Raw genomic sequence first — 23,087 nt, forward strand, 5'->3', positions numbered from 1 at the left:
GCCCTCCTCAGAGACAACCAGCATTTCAAGTTCTTCCTTATCCTTTTCAGATTATTTTATGCATTGCTATAGGCAGAATAATGCCCCTAAAGATAGTCACATCCTAACTCCCCAAACTTCTGAATATGTTACCTTACATGGCAAAAGGACTTTGCAGACATAATGAAGTTAAGGATCTTGAGACTTGGGAGCTCATCCTGAGTAATCCAAGTTGGCTTAATATAATTGCAGGGTCCTTGTAAGAGGGAGGCAGGAGGGCTGCAGTTAGAGAAGGGCAGGAGGGCTGCTGTGATGACAGCAGAGGGCAGAGATGAGGGCCATGGGCCAAGGAATGCAGGTGGCCTAGAGGCTGGAGCAACAGTCTGCCCCAGAAGGAATGCAGCCCTGGCAATACATTTTGCACTTCTGACCTTTGGGAAATGTTTGTTGTGTTTAGGAGGAAATGCCAAAAACCTGTCTGTAGGCACAAGGCACGATTTCAGTAGCAGCCCATTATACTCAATGTGCTAATTAGCAATCATTCTTTTTAAAACTGCCCAAGACGATGGTTTTCAAACTGGTCTGAGCCCAGGGTTCCTTAGCTGTCTGGGGCAGCAGCAGGGAAGGAGAGAAGATTCGCAGGGGATGCTGCTCCCTTCATCACTTCCCAGCAGAGGAGCTCCCTCTGCTTGCTCCACCAGCTGAGGCTTGGCGGAAGTGGGTTCCCCAGTTCAGAACACTGAACTACTAGTGTAAGGTAAGGATGGGCAAATGCTTTCTGGGAAGGGCTGGATAGTGAATATTTTAGGATTTACAGGCTTCACATTGTCTAAGTTCTTCTTCTTCATCTTCCCCCCCCCCCAAACAAATCTTAAAAGATATAAAAACTATTCTTAGCTTAGGGCAGCAACCCACAGGAACTGTATTAAAGGGCCACGGCATTAGGAAGGTTGAGAACCATTGGCTTAGGGGATACAAAAAATTGGGCCTCAGACTGTATTTGGCCCACTGGCTGTATTTTGCCAACCCCTGGTCTAAGATAGAATGAATATACTGTATAATTCTTAAAGTTCAGACTTTAATTGTACTTAGTTAGGATGACTAAGTCCAACTGTGTGCAAGAAGCCTCCCTGGTGATACCATGTGAAAACAATGCCTAAGTCTGGATCTCTAAATGGACTGTGAGGTCCTCACACAGTCGTAAAATTTCTGCTCCTCATCACATCTGAGCCTGACATTGATGGGTACAGTAAAAGCAGGAAACCTTAATTCCAAAATACCTACTGAGTGCTGCACTGTGAGAAAGTGAAGGCAGGGCTGGCATTCATAACGAAGGTGGAAGTCTGGTGCTCTTCCTGCACTGACAGAGCTCTCATTACTGTGGATGTTCAACTCTGTGGCGTCTCTGTTTCTACTGGGCCATGCAGAGCTAACAAACAGAAGTTAGACTCTGTTAGACTCCACCAATACTACTCATTAATCCACTATGTATGTATGTATGTATGTGTGTGTTGACTGACTGGTTGATTGAGAGAGGGCAATGTTGCCAGGCTGATTTTGAACTCCTGGCCTCAAATTATCCTCTAGCCTCAGCTTCCCCAGTAGCTGGGATGACAGACATGTGCACAACACCCAGCCAGCCCAGCTCAGATTCCATTTGTATTAGGACAGTTTAAGTCACAAGAGACCAGTGCCAGATCTTCTTCGAACCAAGTGTCTAATAAGGTAAGACAGCGGGTAACAGAGCAGGGGCCCAGAAGGTAGGCCACAAGAGAGGTTCCTGACACTGAACACATAAACTAGATTCCTAAAAGCTGGCTACTTTAATACCTACCAAAATTATAAATGCATAAACTTTTTTTTTGAGATAGGTTCTCACTCTCTTTGAGAGCAGTGATATTATAGCTCGCAGCAACCTCTAACATCTGGGCTCAACCCATCCTTCTGCCTCAGCCTCCCAAGTAGCTGGGACTACAGGCACATGTCATCACGCCCAGCTAATTTTTTACTTTTTTATAGAGATGGGGTCTTGCTATGTTGCTCAGGCTGCTGTCTTGGCCTCCCACCTCAGAGCTAGGATTATAAGCATGAGCCACCCACATGGCCTGCATATCTTTTTTGACTCAGCCATTCCATTTCCGTGAACAGAAATGGATATATTCACAGTAAGGTACTGAACACAAGTACTGCCTTATGCACTGAAACATTATCTGAAAAAGATTAAAATTAAACAAATGATGGTATAGCCATATAATGGAATATTATGTAGCTGTTTGCAAAAAGAATGAGTTTTTTTTATATTCTGAAATGAAACAAAGTTCAGAATGTGCTGTTTTAAAAAAATCAAGTTGCAGAACAGTACATTACCCATTTGTGTTAAGAAGGAAGAAGAAAGGGAAGGAGGGAGGGAGAGAAGGAAGAGAAAAGAAAACATTTTTTTTCCTGTTGTGATAGAACATCTTTGAAATACCCAAGAAACTGGTAATATTGGTTGTATCTGATAAGCAAAATCTCAGTGACTGAGCAACAGTGGTCAAGGGAAGTTTTTTTTGTTTCTGAGACAGTCTTACTTTGTCACCCTGGATAGTGTGCCATGGCATTGTAGCTCACAGCAACCTCAAACTCTTAGGCTCAAGCGATCCTCTGGCCTCAGCTTTCCGAGTAGCTGAGATTATAGGAGCCTGCCACAACACCTGTCTATTTTTAAAGATGGGGTCTGCCTCTTGCTCAGGCTGGTCTCGAACTCATGAGCTCAGGCAACCCATCCCCCTGGGCCTCCCAGAGTACTAAAAATTACAGTGAGATACCGTGCCTGGCCTCTAGATTTTTTTTTTAAATTTCAGATTAATATGAGGGTACAGATGATTGGCTTACAATGCTTGTGTTTGTTAGGTAAGGTCCCTGTTGTGGCTGTGCCCCTCACCCAGGAGGTGGGCCGTATACCCTTATATTAGGTGGGGGCACATCGGTCTCCCTCCCACCTCCCCTCTTCACCTCCTCTTTCCTTCCCCCTCCCTCAACTTGAATTGAGTTTTTCTCTTGTGTGAGTGTATATTAGTTTGTCTACTGGCTTCATTAGTATTGAATACATTAGATACTTGCTTTTCCATTCTTGAGACACTTTACAAAAGAGAATGTTCTTCAACTCCATCCAGGTTAATAAAAAAGATGTAAAGTTCCCATCTTTTTACTGCTGAATAGTATTCCACGGTATACGTATACCACAGTCCATTCATGGGTTGATGAAAAAAGAAGCTTTTTTGGAAATAACTTTTCCTATCTTTAGGATTTTTAACCTTGTTAAAATGTATTTACTCAAAAACTTAAAAAGTATTTTAAAAGACTTGGCTCTGTTGTTTCACAGCTTTACACTGTCCAAAAACAACTATAGCTCTTCTATCAGTTACCTGCTAATTAGACTGATAAAGCTCTCAGCCAAAGCTTGGAAGAATTTGCATGTCCTCATCCAACTGAACAAATCTCTACTAACCACACAACATGTTAAGTAGATCTGTTGTGTTATTCTTCCCAATTTCCTTGCACAGACAGGCAATGACCTCTCACATCCACAAGGAACCAGGGATGTGACAAGACAGCTGACCTCACTGTGGCCTCCCAGTGTCACCCTCGCAGAGTCCTAGCGCCCTTCACAGTCAAAAATGGTTCCCAAGCCTAAACAGCCCGGGTGGGAGAGAGGAGAATCAAAGGCACATTTGAGAATCAAAAGGAACATTTCCTCACTCACTCTTCTGTAGGACACTTCAAGGATATCTTTTTTAGTATTGTGTCCTCTTTAGGCCATTATACCAGTTACCTGCCAAATTTAATAGGTAGATATATACAAATCACCTTTCATCTCTGTTGGGTAAATAATAACTTCCAAATAGAGAGAGAGTTACAGTATTTTGAATACAAAAGAATAATGGTAAACATATGGCTAGCTCAGAGCAATAAGAAGGCTCCAGCCATGTGAAGCACTTACTTATTTGATGATGGTTCATTTCCTTCTTCTGAGAAACAAGCATCCTGGTGGAATGTGGGAGAACCCCACGAAGAGGCACTTACAGTCACAGTAACACTAAGCCCCTGCCCTGCTCAGAACATGCCAGGAGTCAGATGCCCAAGAAAAAGCACACAACCTTGGAACAAAAAATATTTGGGAAACAGTAACAGACCATCCCCTATCATATAGTTCCTTGGCTGGAACAGAATAAAGATCCTAAATGCATGAAAAGCAGCCAGTAGTTCCTAAAAACAACCTTTCTAAAACTGAATGTCCATCAATCCTCACCCATGCCCTGATCACTGACCTTCTCAGACATACATTTGGCCTCAATTGTATGACACTAGCCTGGGATCAGGAGACTGGGGGTCTGATTCTCATCCAGCAACACCGGGATTTAGATTCTGCAGGATTTGTGTCCCTGGCTCATCTAGTAACCTGCTTACCTCCTGAGCAGGTCACATTCAGACTAAAGAAGCTCCATGGCGGTTCTCTTGTAAACTCACAAATGTGTTCCTACCTTTGGGCACAGATCACCACCCGAGAGCCATCATTTCAGAACCATTACCCAAACACCACCAGCGCAGTGTAGATCCCAGCTCTGCCACTGTCTAACCAAGTATCTTTGGGAAAATCCCATAACCTCCCTGTGCCTGTCTCTTCATCTACACCTGTATTAAACCCAGGGGGCTGGACTAGATGCGGTAAGCTCCTTTGCAGATATAGCAGTCTATGTCTATAATTCTCATGGAGACAGAACCAACATTACAGCACTTAAACTCGGCCATGGAAGACAGCATACATATTGGCCAAGCCCACCTCTGGGGAGTTCCCAATGACAAGGCTTGGGGGACAGGTCTACGGGAGGTGCTCGAGCAGCACAGCAGTGTCCAGACACACATACCTTTCCTGCATCCACCAGCTCTGCAATGTCATCTAGACATGGGCCACTGGCCATGAAAAAGGCCCAGCGATAATGGACTCCTCGCCAGAAATGCTAAGAAGAAGAAAACAAAACACGTCAAATATGGAAAAGGATAAAATGTGACTAAATGCAGATTTAGGGTAACTAAGATGGACAAACTGATTTTCCATCATGCTGATACAGTGAGTTGTATGCCCAGCATCTCAGCACGATGACAGAGATTAGATGCTCCATAAACGATTTGCTATGTAAATAAACGAGCAAACACGTATCCACGTCAAGTCAGGCTGCTTCTCCAAGCTGCGACTGAGCACAGGTAGGCACAGGAAATCTTCCCTTAAGGTGACAGTCTGATGAGTCTTATACACTGGATTCCCTCCCTCGGGAGGGACTGAGACCTCCAGGCTCTCCCAAATAAGGTAGAGTAAAACCCAGAGGCAGCACAAAAGAGATTTTTACCAAACTAAAAAATACTTTGGCATTGAAATTTGATCTTAGACCAGAAACTCAATCACAAACGTTTTCTGGCTCTGACAGGAATAGGCAACCTTAAAGGCATAACAAAGGGTCAACTTCCTGCATCATGGCTGCACCTTTCCCTGCAGTTACAGCCGACACCAAGCCATGCAATCTGCTAAGGGACAAAGCTTTTCTGAAGGAAGATGAGCAAAAATGCTAACATCGAGCAGGTTCTTGACCACTCTACAGCCATACCACTTGTATTGTTATTCTTTATGTCAAAGGCAGGTTGGCCCACTAATGAAACATCAAATGACACTTCAATGACCTGCTCCGAGGTAGCACAGGGCTGGACAGTACCATGGTGCTACCCTCCCAACACGTGCCCACAGCCACTAGGTGAGCTTAGATTTCTTTTCCACTGAGCTCACCCCTTGCTGGCAAGTGCAATACACCCTCACCACCTTAGCTCAGCAGCTCACTAACTGAGCTACTTAAGACAAGCTACCTTTTTCAGCCCACTTCTGGGTCTGGAGAATAGTGGTATTGCCACCTAACTGACAGAGTTGTTGGAAGGATTAAAGGAGAACATATATAAAGTTATCTGATGCCAAATTATGGTATATGTATACTATGGAATACTACGCAGCCATAAGAAAGATGGAAACTTTATACCTTTTGTGTATACCTAGATGGAGTTGGAACATATTCTTAGTAAAGTATCTCAAGAATGGAAAAGTATCCAGTGTACTCAATACTATTATGAAACCAATATATAATCACTTATACATTCATATGAATGATAAAACACAAATATAGTTCAGAAAGGAGGGGAGAGGAGGGAAAGGGAAGGGGGGAAGGTGAGTGGAGGAAGGAGGGAGGGCATTTGGTTGGATCTTGCCTAAAGTGCACAATGCAAGGGTACATTTCAAAACAACTAAGAGTATATTGTAATTGTCTTACCACAAAAAAAAAGTGAGGTGATGATTATGTTAATGAGTTTGATTTAAGCATTCCACATGGAATATCAAATCATCACATTGTACCCATAAATGCATACAGTTATGATTTAATAAAAAATTGAAAAAAAGTACCTGATGCATAAAAAGTATTCAATAAATATTTTTCCAATGCTAAAACTAAAGCTTATAGAAGATCTAGTGTTATACCAATTCAGAGTTTAAGAACACAGTAACTAAGCTGTTGCCTAGGCAGACTATCATCTAACCCAGAAAAATTGTGAGTTAAAGGCATTATCACTAATCATCACGGGACAACAGATATGAATAGTCCAGCCTGTTCTAGAACAGGTGTGGTGAGACATGGACCCCTCAGCCTTGGGTAGCAGGGCTCAGCCTCAGGTAGCAGGACTCAGCCTCAGGTAGCACGGCTCAGCCTCAGGTAGCAGGGCTCAGCCTCGGGTAGCGCGGCTCAGCCGTGGGTAGCACGGCTCAGCCTCTGGTAGCAGGGTACAGCCTCGGGTAGCACGGCTCAGTTTCGGGTAGCAGGGCTCAGCCTCGGGTAGCAGGGCTCAGCATCGGGTAGCAGGGCTCAGCCTCGGGTAGCACGGCTCAGCCTCGGGTAGCAGGGCTCAGCCTCGGGTAGCAGGGCTCAGCCTCGGGTAGCACAGCTCAGCCTCGGGTAGCAGGGCTCAGCCTCGGATAGCAGGGCTCAGCCTCGGGTAGCATGGCTCAGCCTCGGGTAGCATGGCTCAGCCTCGGGTAGCAGGGCTCAGCCTCGGGTAGCAGGGCTCAGCCTCAGTAGCACGGCTCAGCCTCGGGTAGCAGGGCTCAGCCTCGGGTAGCAGGGCTCAGCCTTAGGTGCACGGCTCAGCCTCAGGTAGCAGGGCTCAGCCTTAGGTGCACGGCTCAGCCTTGGGTAGTAGGGTACAGCCTGGGAGGGCAGAAGACTCCAGATAGGTTGCTCCTGGCCCAGAGCAACCTCAATGTGCTGTTCAAATACTATCAGTTTCACTCAGAGATCTAAAAATAGATCTGCCATTCAATTCTGTAATTCCTCTGCTGGGCATATACCCAGAAGACCAAAAATCACAACATAACAAAGATATTTGTACCAGAATGTTTATTGCAGCCCAATTCATAATAGCTAAGTCATGGAAAAAGCCCAAGTGCCCATCGATCCACAAATGGATTAATAAATTGTAGTATATGTATACCATGGAATACTATGCAGCCTTAAAGAAAGATGGAGACTTTACCTCTTTCATGTTTACATGGATGGAGCTGGAACATATTCTTCTTAGTAAAGTATCTCAAGAATGGAAGAAAAAGTACCCAATGTACTCAGCCCTACTATGAAACTAATTTGGGGCTCTCACATGAAAGCTATAACCCAGTTACAACTTAACAATAGGGGGAAGTGGGAAAGGGGGGGTGGGTAGAGGGAGGGGGATCGGTGGGATCACACCTGTGGTGCATCTTACAGGGGTATTTGCGAAACTTGGTAAATGTAGATTGTAAAGGTTTTGGCACAGTAACTGAGATAACGCCGGAAAGGCTACGTTAACCACTGTGATAAAAACGTGTCAAATGATCTATGAAGCGAGAGTATGATGCCCCATGATCATATCAATGTATACAGTTATGATTTAATAAAAAAAAAAAAAAACCAAAAACAAATACTATCAGTTTCTACATGTGTAAAAAGAGGTTTGAATGCCCTGGTCTAGGCAACTAACTTAAAAAAAAAGAGATAGAAAGAAAGAAAGCCTGCTGAAGGCTTGTATGGCTGAAGACGGGAAACACTGAGAATGTCCCAAGATTACCACGGACCCAATTAATGACAATCAGAGAATAGCTGCTCAAATACTTCTCAAGGTCTGGCCTCACAGACTACACTAACACATTCTGGTAATCATTTAGGGTATTACAGAAATGGTCACCACTGCCACATCTATGATTCCTTGCAGCATGTTGCTCTGCAAAGTGAAACTTTTGGTTTGCGCCAGCAGAATTTTCTATTCTGTTATCAGGGTCTGTGTATTTTTCCCCAGCCCATCACAGGAGAGAAAGTAAAGTGAAGTGGGCAGGAGAGTCAGAAGCATGACAACGAGACTTGACTGTGCACACTTGCCACAAGACATCAGAAACTACTTAAAAGGTTTCCATGTGAGATACCACTATCATCTTTCAAGTAAGGGAAAAAGAGAAAACGAAGAGAGCTGTGACTGTTTCACTCTCAAGAGGGCAACCTGAAGGCTAACTTGTAAGAGGTCTTGCTGGAGTACAAACTGTGAAATCTTATAGAAAACTTACATTTGTGATTTTGAAGCACTGGAGTGTCTGGATTTTGTGAAGAGAGAAGAGACCAAGGACGGCTAAGCCCCTGCCTCAACACAAAGCACCCTGTGGAAGCTCCTTCTGGCTGCCAACAGAACCAAACGGAAACAGACCCCCGAGAGCTGTGCTTAGTTTGTCCATCTCTGTCACCCAAGCAATGTCACACCTCTTCATTATTATCTCTAGGTATTTAGTTGGCACACAGAATTCAAGAGACTAAAGTCCTAAATTTCACCCCCCAAAAGGTCCCAAATTAATTTCTAGAAAAAAGATGCTAAAGATAATTATCAAGGCAGAGATCTTACAAACATGGGTCCGTGTTGTCGATCCAGCCAACATGTATGAAATTATGTAAGCCCCTGTCTCCACTGTGATGACGACAGGCTGGCATGTGGAGCAGAGGGCAGACTCTCACTCTCTGCCATCAGTCCCGTATGCAAGGCTGATCAGCACGAGTCTCCCAAGCCCACCCCTCACCATCTGTGTGGAGTCTGGGTGAGATGGCATGGGCAGCATGGGGAACAGCAGCCCTGGGAACAGAGTCAGGCTGACTGACCACATCCCAAACTCCCATAATCCCATGTTTCACACGGGGAATGCAGAGTTAGGACAAGTTGGTACAATTCCAGCAAAAGCATATTGGTTCTTTTAGCCTCACGTAGCCTCAGTGAGATAAAAGTACAATTTCCTTCAGGTTTTTGCAATTCAAAAAAATGCCCACAGAACTCTGGAGGTCTAAAAGCCCCAGTCAAGAAGGAAGCAGATGGTATATCAGATGGAATCAAGAGGTATAATAGGTAATAAGAAAGGCTAACATTTAATAAGAGTGTTTCATGTACTAGGCACCGAGCCAGTTCTTCACGTGGATCATTTCATAGAACCTTACAACAGTGCAGTGAGGTAGGTATGTTACCAGTCTCATTTTAGAAGTGAAGACTTTGGGACTTAGAGACATTTGGCAACTTGTGCAGGGTCACACAGCTACTAAGTAGAGGTCTCCGGGGTCTGTGCTTGCAGCCACCATGCCCTGCTGCCACCAAGTGAAGAGAAGCTGGCTGGGTGGCAAACCAATTTCTAGCCACACGAGGCACCTACTTGCTCTCACCAACCAAGACCCTTCTTCCTACCTTCAATGCCTTAGAACCCACGGTGACTCCTGTCTGCAACATGCCATCTGCTATGCCCAGTTTGTCCATGTTCAGGAGAAAAGGAGTCACCAACGTCACATAGGTGGCTCCTGACCATTTCTTGAGATAGTTTAGAGCCCATGTTTCAGTGGATCCACCAACATTATCAAGGATAAAATCAAACCTGCAAAGGAAAATGCAAATACAAAAATATTGTCAGTCTTTACACTGGGCTCTGAACCTCCTTGACTCCTGTTGCCAGTTGGCTACAAGGCTTTTCCAGACAACTCCAACCACCTCACCATTCAGCAGAGGTGGCTGCTTTGACAGAAAAGACATCTACTCACTGGATCTATGGCTTCTCTCCAAGGGAAGCAAAATTAGTGTGACTAATTTTTTTTTTGTCATAAAATCATTTCATTTTCTAGGCTAGATGAGGTGGCTCTCGCCTGTAATCCTAGCACTCTGGAAGGCCAAGGTGGGAGGACTGATTGAGCTCAGGAGTTTGAGACCAGCCTAAGCAAGAGTGAGACCTTATATCTAAAACTAACCAGGCCTTATGGTGGATGCCTATAGTCCCACCTACTCGGGAGGCTCAGACAAGAGGATGGCTTGAGCCCAAGAGTTTGGAACTCTGTCTCAAAAAAAAGAAAAAAATCTATTTAGACAATGTGTGCACATAACTTAGGCAAATCAACTGACAATTCCTCTTTGGTAAATCTTTTTTTCCCCATGCAAATTCATTTGGATGAAGTCAAACATCAAAGCTTCTAAAATCAGCTTTGGCCAACTCTGTGGATCTTGAGTCTTTTATGAGACTAAACTAAAGGGAAAATAAAAATGGAAGGGTATGAAATGTAAAAGAATGACCTTACTGGATGACTACTCTTTTTTTTTTTTTTTGTAGAGACAGAGTCTCACTTTATGGCCCTCGGTAGAGTGCTGTGGCCTCACACAGCTCACAGCAACCTCCAACTCCTGGGCTGAAGCGATTCTCTTGCCTCAGCCTCCCGAGTAGCTGGGACTACAGGCGCCCGCCACAGCGCCCGGCTATTTTTTGGTTGCAGTTTGGCCGGGGCCGGGTTTGAACCCGCCACCCTCGGTATATGGGGCCGGCGCCTTACGGACTGAGCCACAGGCGCCGCCCAACTACTCTTTTTATTAGAAAAGTGTTCTGTCTCATTCCCAAATTTTGAATAAACAACTAGAAGATCCTTTAAGAAAAGTTAGAGGTACCCTGGTATTATGGTAAAGTCATGGTTTAAAAAAGAAGTCTGAAGGTCAGGCTGTAGACCCAGTGACCTATGAATGAGTAGTGGCATGACCTTGAGTGTACAAAACTCAAAAATCCTCTGCCCCTCATTTTCTCAACTATAACATGACTGGGTTGGACTAAAAGGTTTTAGAGTCCCTTCTTGCTGCAGACCACTAAGATTCAAATATCCAAAAAAGCTGCTAGATTTAGAGATCAAACTTCAGGCAGAAGTTATGAAAATCAATTTTAATGAATTGATAATCAATTTTAAGGAAAGGGGAGGGAAGAGTAGGGGAGAGGAGGAGGAGGAGAGGAGAGGAGGGGAGGGGAGGGGAGGGGAAAGGAGAGGAGGGGAGGGGAGAGGAGGGGAGAGGAGGGAAGGGGAGAAGAGGAACAGCCTGTACTTTCAAGGTAGGAAGGTCCCTCTACTGGAAAAGTGCAAGCAGAAGGAACAAGACCACTTTGCCAGAGATGCCAGAAAGGGACTCATAGTACTAGGTGAGGAGGACAGACTGAGCATGCTCCAGCCTTCAGTCAAGTTCTTCTGTTCTCTGTTAACAAATTCTAGACCATGTATAAAACTTAAGGTAGAAGGGAATGGGTGGCCTTGACCTCAGTCTCAAGCAGCTATTCCTAGAAGCAGAACATAGGAGATCAACCTAAACTGCCACTATTTAGAAGCCAGATCTCAGAACTGTCATGTCCTCACTTTCAAAGGGACTGGAGAGGCTTAGGCCCTGACACACAGGCAGAAGGGTAGCTGACAAGATCTCTGTTTTCCTAGATCCCCTCAGTAATTAGTTAAGCAGTATTACTCAGTGCCTACGTCATGCTGCTAAACTGTTTCAGGTGGAGGGACACAGCAGGGAACAGCACACACAGTCCCACCTGTGCACCTTCTCACTGGGGCCTCTGCTGGAATGCTGCTTCCTCCTGGAGCTGTTCTTTAACCCAAGCCCTCCCTGCTACATCAATTCTCTTCAGAGCACTTACCACTAAAACCTCTCAAACAAGAATGCAAGCTCCCTGGAAGTGGGCATTTGTCTCCTGTTCACCACTGTGTGGTGCTGAGAACCCTGCCTGGCAAGAGTAGGTGCCCCATGATGGCTGAAGGCACAGCGAGCTGGCTCACTGCTCCTGGTCACCGCCACGCTACTGCTGGAGCAGGTGGTGTTGGTGGAAAAAGGCTGGGTAGTGCCGGACAAGGGCTCCCTTTTTGTTTACTTTTTTTTTTAACCTATGAAAATATACATCTACTCAACCAGCTTCTGAAAACAAACTTTATTCTTAAAAAAAAGAAAAACCTTTGAAATAGAAGTAGTGAAGTATCTTTCCAAATACTCCTCAGTTGTCCTCGCAGGTCTAGCTTTGTCTAGGCTGGATGAAAATCAGATCAATAAGCCTGAGCCGCAGTCAGAATCAGCAGGGCCCACGAGAACTCCTGAACCTGTTTTTATTGGGTACATCAGGCCAAATCACAGCCTGGCCTTCAGACACACTGAGAACGCTCACAGTGCTCTTGCTACCAATATTTATACTTTCATTGTTTCTCTTAAGCCCTTACTAAGCCAAAACACTGAAAGCATGTTCAGTGCTAATAACATATTTTCATGAACACTCTATAATCTTCCTGTGGTGACAGATGCCACAGAAGGGAACACGCTTCCGATCTTATCTTCAGACTACTTACAAAGCAGCAATAAAAGTTAACTTAAAAATTAGCAAAAGACCATGTGAACAGAATAACTTCCTCAGTATATTCTACGTTATGTTACTATGTTATATTAACATCTGGAATTAAACAGAAACCAACCTAAGGAATATTCCTAACGGCATGGAATATATTCATATTCTTTTCACAGATTCCAACATGACTGACTGTAAGGCCACCAAACCATCTCAGGCCTGCATCATCACTGCCCTTGCTCCCACCTTTCCCGTAAGAACACCGTCAATACATACGGTTTTAAGGATTTCAACTGCTCTTCCACGTCTCCGGCTTTGTAATCAATTACATCATCTGCCCCAAGTTTCCTTACAAGTTCGCTGGCATCCTGAGAGCAAACTGCTGTCACATGTGCATCCCATGCTTTCATCACCTGCCCAGAAAAAGGGCGGAGAGTAGAAAAACTAATTGAATTTTTAAAAAATAGTTGGCACCATGTGTTCATGTATCAGACTAATCTCTAGAGAACTCTAAGCACCTCAGCTTAACTAGAGCGATAGGAAGCCAGTAAAAATGATTAAACTTTGTTCACCAAGAAAATCCCGAGAAATAGACCTCATTTCCCCTAGATGAGACAGCAGTCACCTTGTTGTCATGAAATTACAGCCAGTTCACTTAGAGAAGGGCTCTGTGCCTCACCGGTATCAGAAAAGCCTCAAACCTAGCACTGCAAGGATGACAAAAGAAAATGATCCCCATCCCCCAAATCACATGTCCTCAGAAAATGACTATTTCAAATGTGTCCAGAACATTAAAAAAAAAAAAAAAGCAACATCTGCACCTCTTCTAAGTGTTAACACAATATTAAGTCAGACAGTGTATCAGGGTAATCAGCTAGGTAATATATGAAAAGGTGCTCTTATAAAGAAGAAAATACGGTCATTCTATTTTAAAAACATATATCAGTTTCTTTCCCTTAAAGTAAGAAGAGCTAAATAAACAGTCCTAGGTTTTAAAATGCAGATGCCTTGCATTTTAAAATTATAAGAAATAAGTAGATTTAAATAAAGAGGAGAGCTAAATTCTAAAATTCTTTAGAATTAGGTATCCAGAAAGCATTCTACTCCAAAATTGCTATAATTCTTTTCTATAATGCCAATTTCAAATAATTAAAAGGAGACTATTTTCAGCCTAATGTAAGAATAGCTGCTGGGAGTTCACTAAGAAATTCCTGTACTGATAATTACAGGGTGTAACAGACCAGCTGTTTTCTCAATCCAGTCCTGAGTATGAATATACTGAGCTTCCTTAACGTAAGCTGCAAAGGTGCACTAGAATGTGAGGGATCTGTGTGTGTTTTGTTCACCTACTGAAATTCACTCAGTGACACACAAAGGTGCAAAATAAATTTTTTTAACAACAAAAAATAAAGGGTTTTAAACTCATTCATAATTTTACCTAGTTTCTCACTTTAAAAAAGCAATATTGACCAAGAATTTACATACCCTGGAAATCTGGGGGGAATTAAAAACATTTAGGAGTGATATCATACATAATTTATTGTTTATGGGCTGCAAACAGATACTTGAGTGTAATGCATAGACCCAAATCAAATATGTGGAAAATATAAAATTATATAATGGAAATTATATATGTGGAAAATAAAATTATATATGTGGAATTATATAATAAAAATTATATATGTGGAAAATAAAAAATTATAAAAATATAATTCATCCAAGATGAATAGCTAATTGTGACCACCCTTTCTCTAATATCAATATAAAAAGGAAACCATTGAGGAAAAAGGAAATTATGTTGTAAGCACCCACACTTAAAACATGCATATGTTTTACTTTAAACAGTATTACCGAGGAAGAATCTGCTACATGTTGAAAAGTTTTTTGTTTTCAAATGTCTACATTTTCTTTTCCTATTTAGAACTAGCTTGTATCTTTGAACATTACTAAAAGGTTTTAAGAGTAGGCCTTATTTTTAAAAAACATTTTTATGTAATATAAAATTCAAGTATAGGCTCAGTGCCTGTAGCTCAGTGGTTAGGGCGCCAGCCACATGCACCAGGGCTGGTGGGTTCAAACCTGGCCAGCGCCTGCTAAATAACAACAACAAAAAAAAAGTGGCCAGGCGTTGTGGTAGGCACCTATGGTCCGAGATATACTTGGGAGGCTGAGACAAGAGAATAAGCCCGGGAGTTTGAGGTTGCTGTGAGCTGTGACGCCACGGATCTCTACCAAGGGCGACATAATAAGACTCTGTCTCAAAAAACAAAACAAGACAAAAACCTCAAGTATAGAAAACACCTATAAGGTAGACACCACCCAGCTAGAGAAACAGACACCCAGCAGCCACGCCAAAAGCTCTATGTGCCCCATCTGACACAAGCCCCTAGCTCTTCCCCAGTCACCATGACCCTGAAGTTTATAGCAATCATCTGCTTGCATTTCTAAAAAGTTTAACACTCTAATACGCATTCCCTAGAGATATAATTTAGTCCTATGCATTTTGAAAATGTGATGTCTTTCAGGTCTCTTTTAAATTACAGGGTCCTCTTCCATCTCTTTGATTATAATTTATCTGTAGAAGAATCCAGGCCATTTGACCTGCAGTTTCCCATCGTCTGGAAAGTCTGACTGCATATTCAGGGAACTGTTCCATGTATTGCCCTGTCCTCTGAATTTTCCACGACTTGGCAGATAGGTGGATCAAATGTGGTTTCAGTTCCTTTAGCAAAACTACGGATAATGTCTGGCAAACTAGAGGAGGGAGGAACATTGTCTGGTTGTTGCTCTTTTCATGATCTTAGCATCTGTCAGTGCTTAATGCCTGTATCTGTTTACTGATGGTTGCAGAAGAGTGATGAAAAGAGATTAATGTCTTTTCATTTAATGGTTGGAATACTTTCATAAATGCCTCCCCTTATACACTATGTGGTTTACTCAGTTACACAGTTCACGTGGGAAAGGCAGGACAAATATTTAATTGCTTCCCTTTATCAGTTTATAAGATAATAAAATCTGTTGCCTATTATCTTCCCAAAGTGACTATTTTAAAAAAATGTATCATCATAAACTCATGAATTTAAATATACTTAAAGGGTATTAATCCATTGTAATAATCACCATTATTACTGAAGTTCAAATTGTCACACCTTTGGGAGTGTCTTCAAGTTGGCTACTGAATCTTTTGACCCAATTAGTCTTTAATAGTGTCCTTACTATTTAACATATTCCAGGGTTTTTCTTATACACTTTGTGCTCTTATCTGCAATCTGCCATTTCTCCAAGAAGCCCTGCATTCTTTTAGAGAGCACTTACATTTTCAAGAGGTAGCTTTGCATATACACCTGCAAAAAATAACTCTTCAAGTTCATATTGATACTTCCAATGTAAATTTGACACTACAAAGCTTTTATTCAACCTTTTTCCTGCTATAGCTCCTTCCACACCTAGAATTCTGGTTCTCAAAGACACGGGGAATGACAGAATTAAAATATGTCATAAATACCCATTCATTCATTATTCAGAGTGGCCCTAAAGTTCTTGTGCAATTTAAAATAGCATGCAATTTAAAATTGCACATAAACTTTGTAGACACCCAGTATATTATACACATAACAGTCTCTGAATAAGAGTATTAACATCACTGCCAGCATGATTAATGAAAGCATTAATGTTAATATGTGCTCGATTTCCCTCCCTCTTTAAAAAAATAGTCATACTGTATTCACTTAGTCAGAGCATACGACTGTTAAACACGCTACTGTCTCCTTCTAAGCTCTCCCTCGGTTTTGTTTTATAGGTAACTACATTTAACACTCACCACCACTGTTTGAAGTGTCTCCCTTAGTCACTTTGTCAGAAGCTCATTCTCTCCACCTCAACCCCTTACTGAGAGAAGCTTAACCAAGGCCTTTCCCCAGAAGCCAGCTGGTTAACATCTAACCACAACAGGAACTGGGCCCTGCTGTTCTTGAAGGCATGGGATATTATTTTGTTTTGAAGTAAAATTCATATAACAGATCATTCATCATTTTAACAATTTTCAAGCATACAATTCATTGGCTTTCAGTGTATTCATAATGTTGCACAACCATCACCACTATCTAATTCCAGAATATTTTTACCACCCCCAAATTAAACCTCATGCCCAATAATTACTCATTTTCCATTCCCTTCTCCTGCTACCCCCCATTCCTGACAACCAGGAATCTGCTTTCTGTCACTATGGATTTTCCCACTCTGGACATAAGGTATAAATAAAATTATACAATATATGACCCGTTGGGTCAGGATTCATTCAGTTAGCATACTGTTTTGAAGGTTCATCCATGTTGTATTAGGCATCAGCCTTTTAACGGCTGAATTATAGCCCACTGTGTATGTTCACATACACACATATACACGCTTAGGCCACATTTTGTTTATCCATTCATCAGTTGATAGGTATTAGGATGATTCCCATTTTTTCATTATTATGAGTAATACTGCTATGAACATTCATGTACAAGCTTATGATCTAGGAATGGAATTGCTGGGTCATATAGTAATTCTATGTTTATAACATTTTGAGGGACCAACAATCTCTAAGAGCAACTGGAATGAACAAAGGTTCCAATTTCTCTACATCTTTACCAACATTTGTCATTTTCTTTGTGTTTACTTTTTATGTAGCTATCCTAGTAAGTGTAATGTGGTATCCCATTATGGCTCTGATTTGCATTTCCCTGATGACTAAAGATGCTGAGCATCTTTTCGTGAATTTATTGGCCACTTGTATTCTTTGAAGAAATGTCTATTCAGTTTCTTTTTTTGCTGATTTTAATTAGGCGTTTTGTCTTCTTGTTGTTGAGTTGTAAGAGTCCTTTATATATTATGAATACTAGACCCTTATTCAGATAAATGATTTGTAAATATTTCCTGTGGCTTGCCTTTTCTTTTAAAAAAATTTTTTTTTCAGATAGAGTCTCACTTTTGTCATCCTCAAAAGAGTGCTATGGGGTCATTGCTCACAGCAACCTCAAACTCTTGGGCTTAAGCAATTCTCTTGTCTCAGCCTCCCTAGTAGCTGGGACTGCAGGTGCCCACCACAATGCCTGGCTATTTTTTTGTTGTTGTTTAACAAGCCTGAGTCAGGTTCAAACCCACCAGCCCTGGAGCATGTGACCAGCACCCTAACCACTGAGCTACAGGTACCAGCCCCTTTACGATTTTTTTATAAAGCCATTTAATATACTAAAGTTTTAAATTTTGACAAAGTACAATTTATCTTTTTCTTCTATTACTTGTATTTTAGGTGTCATATTTAAGAATCTGTTGCTAAGATCTTGAACATTTACACCGGTTTTAAGAGTTTTATGGTTTTAGATCTTATATTTTAATCTTTGATCCATCCTGTGGGTTGTTTTTGAATATGACGTGAGGTAAGGGTCCAGCTTCATTCTTATGCATGTCAATTTTTAGTTGTCCCAACAGCATCTGTTGAAAAGACTAGTCTCTTCCTCATTTTGCCATTCTCATCAGAATCAATGGACCACAGATGCATGGGTTTATTTCTGGATGTCCAATTCTGTTTCATGATCTGTATGTCATTCTCATACCAGTACCACATTATTTTTATTACTGTAGCTTCACAGTAAGTTTGAAATTGAAGAGTGTGACCTCCAACTCTGTTCTTTTTCAAGACTGTTTGGCTAATTTGGGTCCCTTGGCATTCCATATCCATTTTAGAATAAGTTTGTCCATTTATGCAAAAAATGGCAGCTGGCATTTTGACAGGGTTTATATGAATCTGTAGATCATTTGGGGGGAGTATTGCCACTTTAATAGTTTTGGGGCCTTTGTATGCCTATATACATTTTATAATTACCTTATCAATTCCTACAAAAAAGTCTGCAGAAATTGTGGCTAGAAACTACCATTGATTTTTGCCATTGGCTATTTCCCACCAAATCACAAACTTCCATCTACCTGCACTATCCATGGTCTTCTTCCCTAAAAGCTTTCCTCTATTTGCTATATAGGACATCCACATACCCACTCATATATTAAACTGATGAAAAGGAACACATCCTTAAAAATTAGAACATTTTCCTCTTTAAAGAGTAAGCTGAAATTACAGTGCATGTATCAGATGTACCTTTCTCACAGTTTTAAAGGAAAAGTAATTTATAACACGTGAATTTATAAATTCATGCCAACAAAATCTCCCTATTCACCTTAAAAAATCATTTTACCTGTATAGCAAAGGTACCAACTCCACCTGCAGCACCCAAGATTAAAGCACTGCAATGCAAAAGAAACTAAAATTAATGACAATCTTAAGCAGATATAACTTAATAAATACATAAGATGTTTTGAACCAGGGGGCACCCGTAACTCAGGGGTTAGGGTGCCAGCCACATGCTCCAGGGCTGGTGGCTTCGAACCTGGCCTGGGCCTGCTAAACAAACAAACAATAGCCAGGCGCTGTGGTGGGCACCTTTATTCCCAGCTACTTGGAAGGCTGAGACAAGTGATTTGCTTGAGCCCAAGAATTTGAGGTTGCTGTGAGCTATTACTCCACAACACTCTATCAAGGGTGACATAGTGAGACTGTCTAAATAAATAAAATAAATTTTGAACCTATAACTAGCCCAATGATAACCAATTCCAAAAACAAAGTTATTCAGCTTTCCAAGATTATATCAAGCGAGAATTTTTATTTCGGGTTCACCGAGAAGCTGTAAGTGCTTTAAAGTCAGGCATCCTATGAACTGTTTACCACGAATACCAAAAACCAAAAATATCAATAACTTTTTTTTAAGTAGTTCAGATGGTATTTTGTAACATATGTCTTACAATTTTTCTAGGCTAAAATTACCATAGCTACCACTATAAAATTGGGGCTCTGTTTAGTGTTAGACTTAATTGCTAAGAAAAATCACATTCCTGACCGCATTTCCGCCAAAGTAGAATAAATGTCCTAAGCACAGACATGTTCTGTCAAGCTCATCAACATTCACAAATGGGAGTCAATCTCACCTCCACTTTGACTTCCTGTTAAAGCAGATGAAAGTGCCCTATCAGCACAACCACCCTTGTGTTCGTCACAGGTTTACTCACCATAGTCCTCCAAGGGTGCCGAGCCATGAGATTATGGATGAGTTGGGGTTGACGGGGTAGAATGAGGGATTATAAACCCTCTGAAATTGTGACTTTCCTAAAATAACATGCAAAATCTGGTGTGGTTATGTGTATGTGCGCTGGCAAGGAGAGGAATTCAGACCTACCATCTATTTTCCAAAAATGTATGTGATCCAAAATAGAATCACTGGGGGGAAAAAAATCACTGCTTTACATAATCTGACTTTTTTTTTTTTTCTTATGAGACAGGTCTCACTATATTGCCCAGGCTGGTCACAAACTCCTGGTCTCCCACCTCAGTCTCCCAAGTAGCTGGAACCACAGGTGCAAGCCACTGTGCCTGGCTATGCTTTATTCTTGAATTACGCCACAGCTTCAGAAAATTGTCTACCTGGATTTCCGGTCCTCAGCAACTTGTTTGTACTGAACTATATTTGGTGTCACACTACCAATCAAGTGCTGAGGGACATTATATAAAGTGATTGACATTTGATATTTTCTTACCTAAGGAGATACTAATGACAGAATTCTTCGTGAGAAGTCCCCTTATAGGTGCCCACAGAAATAATTTTTTCTGAAGACTAAGTGGTAGGAATATCTATGTTATTTATATGCCACTAAAAATTGCATAACTGCTAAATATGTGTCGCTTCTGCCTTTTGGGAAAGTCAATGAGCTTGATAGAACATGTCTAAACATAGGACATTTACTCTGCTTTGGCAGAACTGTGGTCAGGAATGTGATTTTTCTTAGAGAGCAATTAAGTCTAACACACTAAAACACCCAATTTTATAGAGCTAACTCTGGTAATCTTGGCCAGGAAAAACTGTAAGACATACTTTACCACCTATCTCTAGCAAATATGCCGGATCTTGAAACATTAATTCTGTTTATAATCTTAACTCTAGTTTCCTTTCCTCTTTTTCCCTCTCTAATCCATATCAGAATATGGGTTGTCACCCTTTATATTTTAAAACTTCACAAATCAGTGTAACCTGGCTTATTGTACCCTCAATGAATCCCCAACAATAAAAAAAAAAAAATTCACAATTACTAAACCAGCTGTTCCCTCTGAAATTAATAATATTCAATGGTATTGAAGGAACAAATTATGTTCCTTCTAGAAAATACTTTTAATTTCAAAGAATTATAAATTGTGAAGAAGAGACTGTTGAGGCTCAGAAAACAATACCTGAATTATGGCCATCTGACACACTGAGTACCTTGAACTTTATAAAGCCTCCAAACGCAGGCCTCTCTGATTTTCTCCCACCTTCCTCTCTTACCCCTCTGCCTCTCCCAAAGCAAAGGAAGAGACTTTCCTCTGAAGTTCCCTTATATGACCAAGGGGAAGTTCCTCCAGAAGAGAGGTAATCATCTTGGGCCTTTTTCTTATAATTTTATCAAACAAGATAAAGTCAAAGGAAAGAATACTACACCCAGAGCACAGACAAACTTTGTCCCAGATTATTCCTGGGCCCATTCCTCTCCCCTCAAAATCATTTACTCTTCCTTTAAAATTCCCTCTCCCACTTCCTTCTCCCCTATGAAAAGGGTATTTAAGCTTTAGACATCTGGTTCTTTGTGTTTCATACTTTGAATTCTGTGCACTTGCACGCTAATACCTACACAGGGCTCTGCCACTGATAATGACAGCAACTCTACCTCCTCCAGCAACGGGACTGCCACACGCCTACACATGCAGCCCAGGGACCTGAGAACCATCCTCCCCAGGCCCAATGCCAACCCCAATGGCACCCACCACCTATGGGCCCAAGGAACAGCCCACTCAGGGCCCACCACCATCACAGCTGATGCCTGCATGCACTGACCAAATGCCTGAGAATTGGTCTACCAAGAGTCCACTGCCCACTCTAGCAACCAGGCCGACTGCATGCCCATTGCTGTAGCAGTAGTCTAAAAACCAACCTACCTAATGTCCCCATCCTCAGCAAACTGCTTCACAACCTCCACAAACAACTACAACATAAGCCTCTAAAGAACTTGCAGACACTACTGATGTTGATTACAGCCAAAAAAGAAAAAAAATTCATAGACTAATATACACCTACCCAGAACCAGATCCAAAGCACCCTATTCAACCAACACTACAGATAAATATTTATGGAAAAGGTCTTTTCCCTACTAAAGATACTTCACGAAACTGGAAGAAGCCACTGTTAAACCAGATGTGCAGATATAAATATAAAGACACAGAAACATGAAAAAGAAAACATGACACTTACAGAGAAATATAATAGTTCCCTAATAACCAACCATAAAGAAAGGGAAATCTGTAAAATGCTTGAAAGGAAATTTAAATAATGATTGCAAGGAAACCCAGCAAGGTACAGAGAACACAAATAGATAATAAAAAGAAATCAGAAAAACAATTCATAATCTGAATGAGAAATTCAATAAGGAGACAGATACCTACCCGGGCATGTGGCGGGCGCCTGTAGTCCCAGCTACTCGGGAGGCTGAGGCAAGAGAATCGCCTAAGCCCAGGAGTTGGAGGTTGCTGTGAGCTATGATGCCACCTCACTCTAACCAGGGCTACAGCCTGAGACTCTGACTCAAAAAATAAATAAATAAATAAATAAATAAATAATAAAACATTCTAAAGGAGACAGATACCATAAAAGTGAACCAAACAGTAATCTTAGAACTGAGCAAATCAACAACTAACATTAAAACAAGTTCAACAATAGACTAGATCAAAGCAGAAGAAATAATTTCTGAAATTGAAGACAGTCTTTTGAAATAACCCAGTGAGATAAAAAACTAAAGAATAAAACAAAATGAAAAAAGCCTATATGACATACCAGACACTACTAAGCAAATAAACATTTACATTTTGGGAAATCCAGAAGAAGAAATGATGGGGAAAGGCACATAAAACCTACTTAATAAAATAGCTAAAAGTTTCCCAAGTCTTAGGAGACACAGACATCCAGATAAGGGAAGCTCAGAGATCTCCAAATAGATTCAACACCAAAAGGTCCTCTCAGTGGCACATTATAGCTAAAGTATCAAAAGTCAAAGACAAAGAGAGAAATCTAAAAACAGCAAGAGAAAAGCATCAAGCCACATACAAGGTAATCCCCATCAGATTTCTCAGCAAAAACCTTACAGGACAGAATAAGACTATATATTCAAACTGCCACGAGAAGAAACTTTTGGCCAATAATATTATAACTAGCAAAGCTAACCCTCAGAAATAGAGAAAAAG

General features: G+C 41.4%; 1 protein-coding gene across 3 annotated transcripts in view; it reads right to left on the reverse strand.

Moving 5' to 3' along the window:
* The window catches only part of RTN4IP1 (reticulon 4 interacting protein 1), a 57,303-nt gene that overhangs the window by 4,880 nt on the left and 29,336 nt on the right, over positions 1-23,087 (reverse strand). For 2 of the 3 annotated variants that reach the window (XM_053590634.1, XM_053590635.1), the window contains exons 5-8: positions 18,967-19,015; positions 13,010-13,146; positions 9,793-9,976; positions 4,887-4,979 (exon numbers count right to left, since the gene is read on the reverse strand). In XM_053590634.1, coding sequence (XP_053446609.1) covers positions 4,887-4,979; positions 9,793-9,976; positions 13,010-13,146; positions 18,967-19,015 — 463 coding nt within the window. The remainder of the gene's footprint in view (positions 1-4,886; positions 4,980-9,792; positions 9,977-13,009; positions 13,147-18,966; positions 19,016-23,087) is intronic. The other variant, XM_053590636.1, reaches the window with a different exon arrangement.

Source organism: Nycticebus coucang, chromosome 5 (genome assembly GCF_027406575.1).
Source record: "Nycticebus coucang isolate mNycCou1 chromosome 5, mNycCou1.pri, whole genome shotgun sequence".
Lineage (NCBI taxonomy): Eukaryota > Metazoa > Chordata > Mammalia > Primates > Lorisidae > Nycticebus > Nycticebus coucang.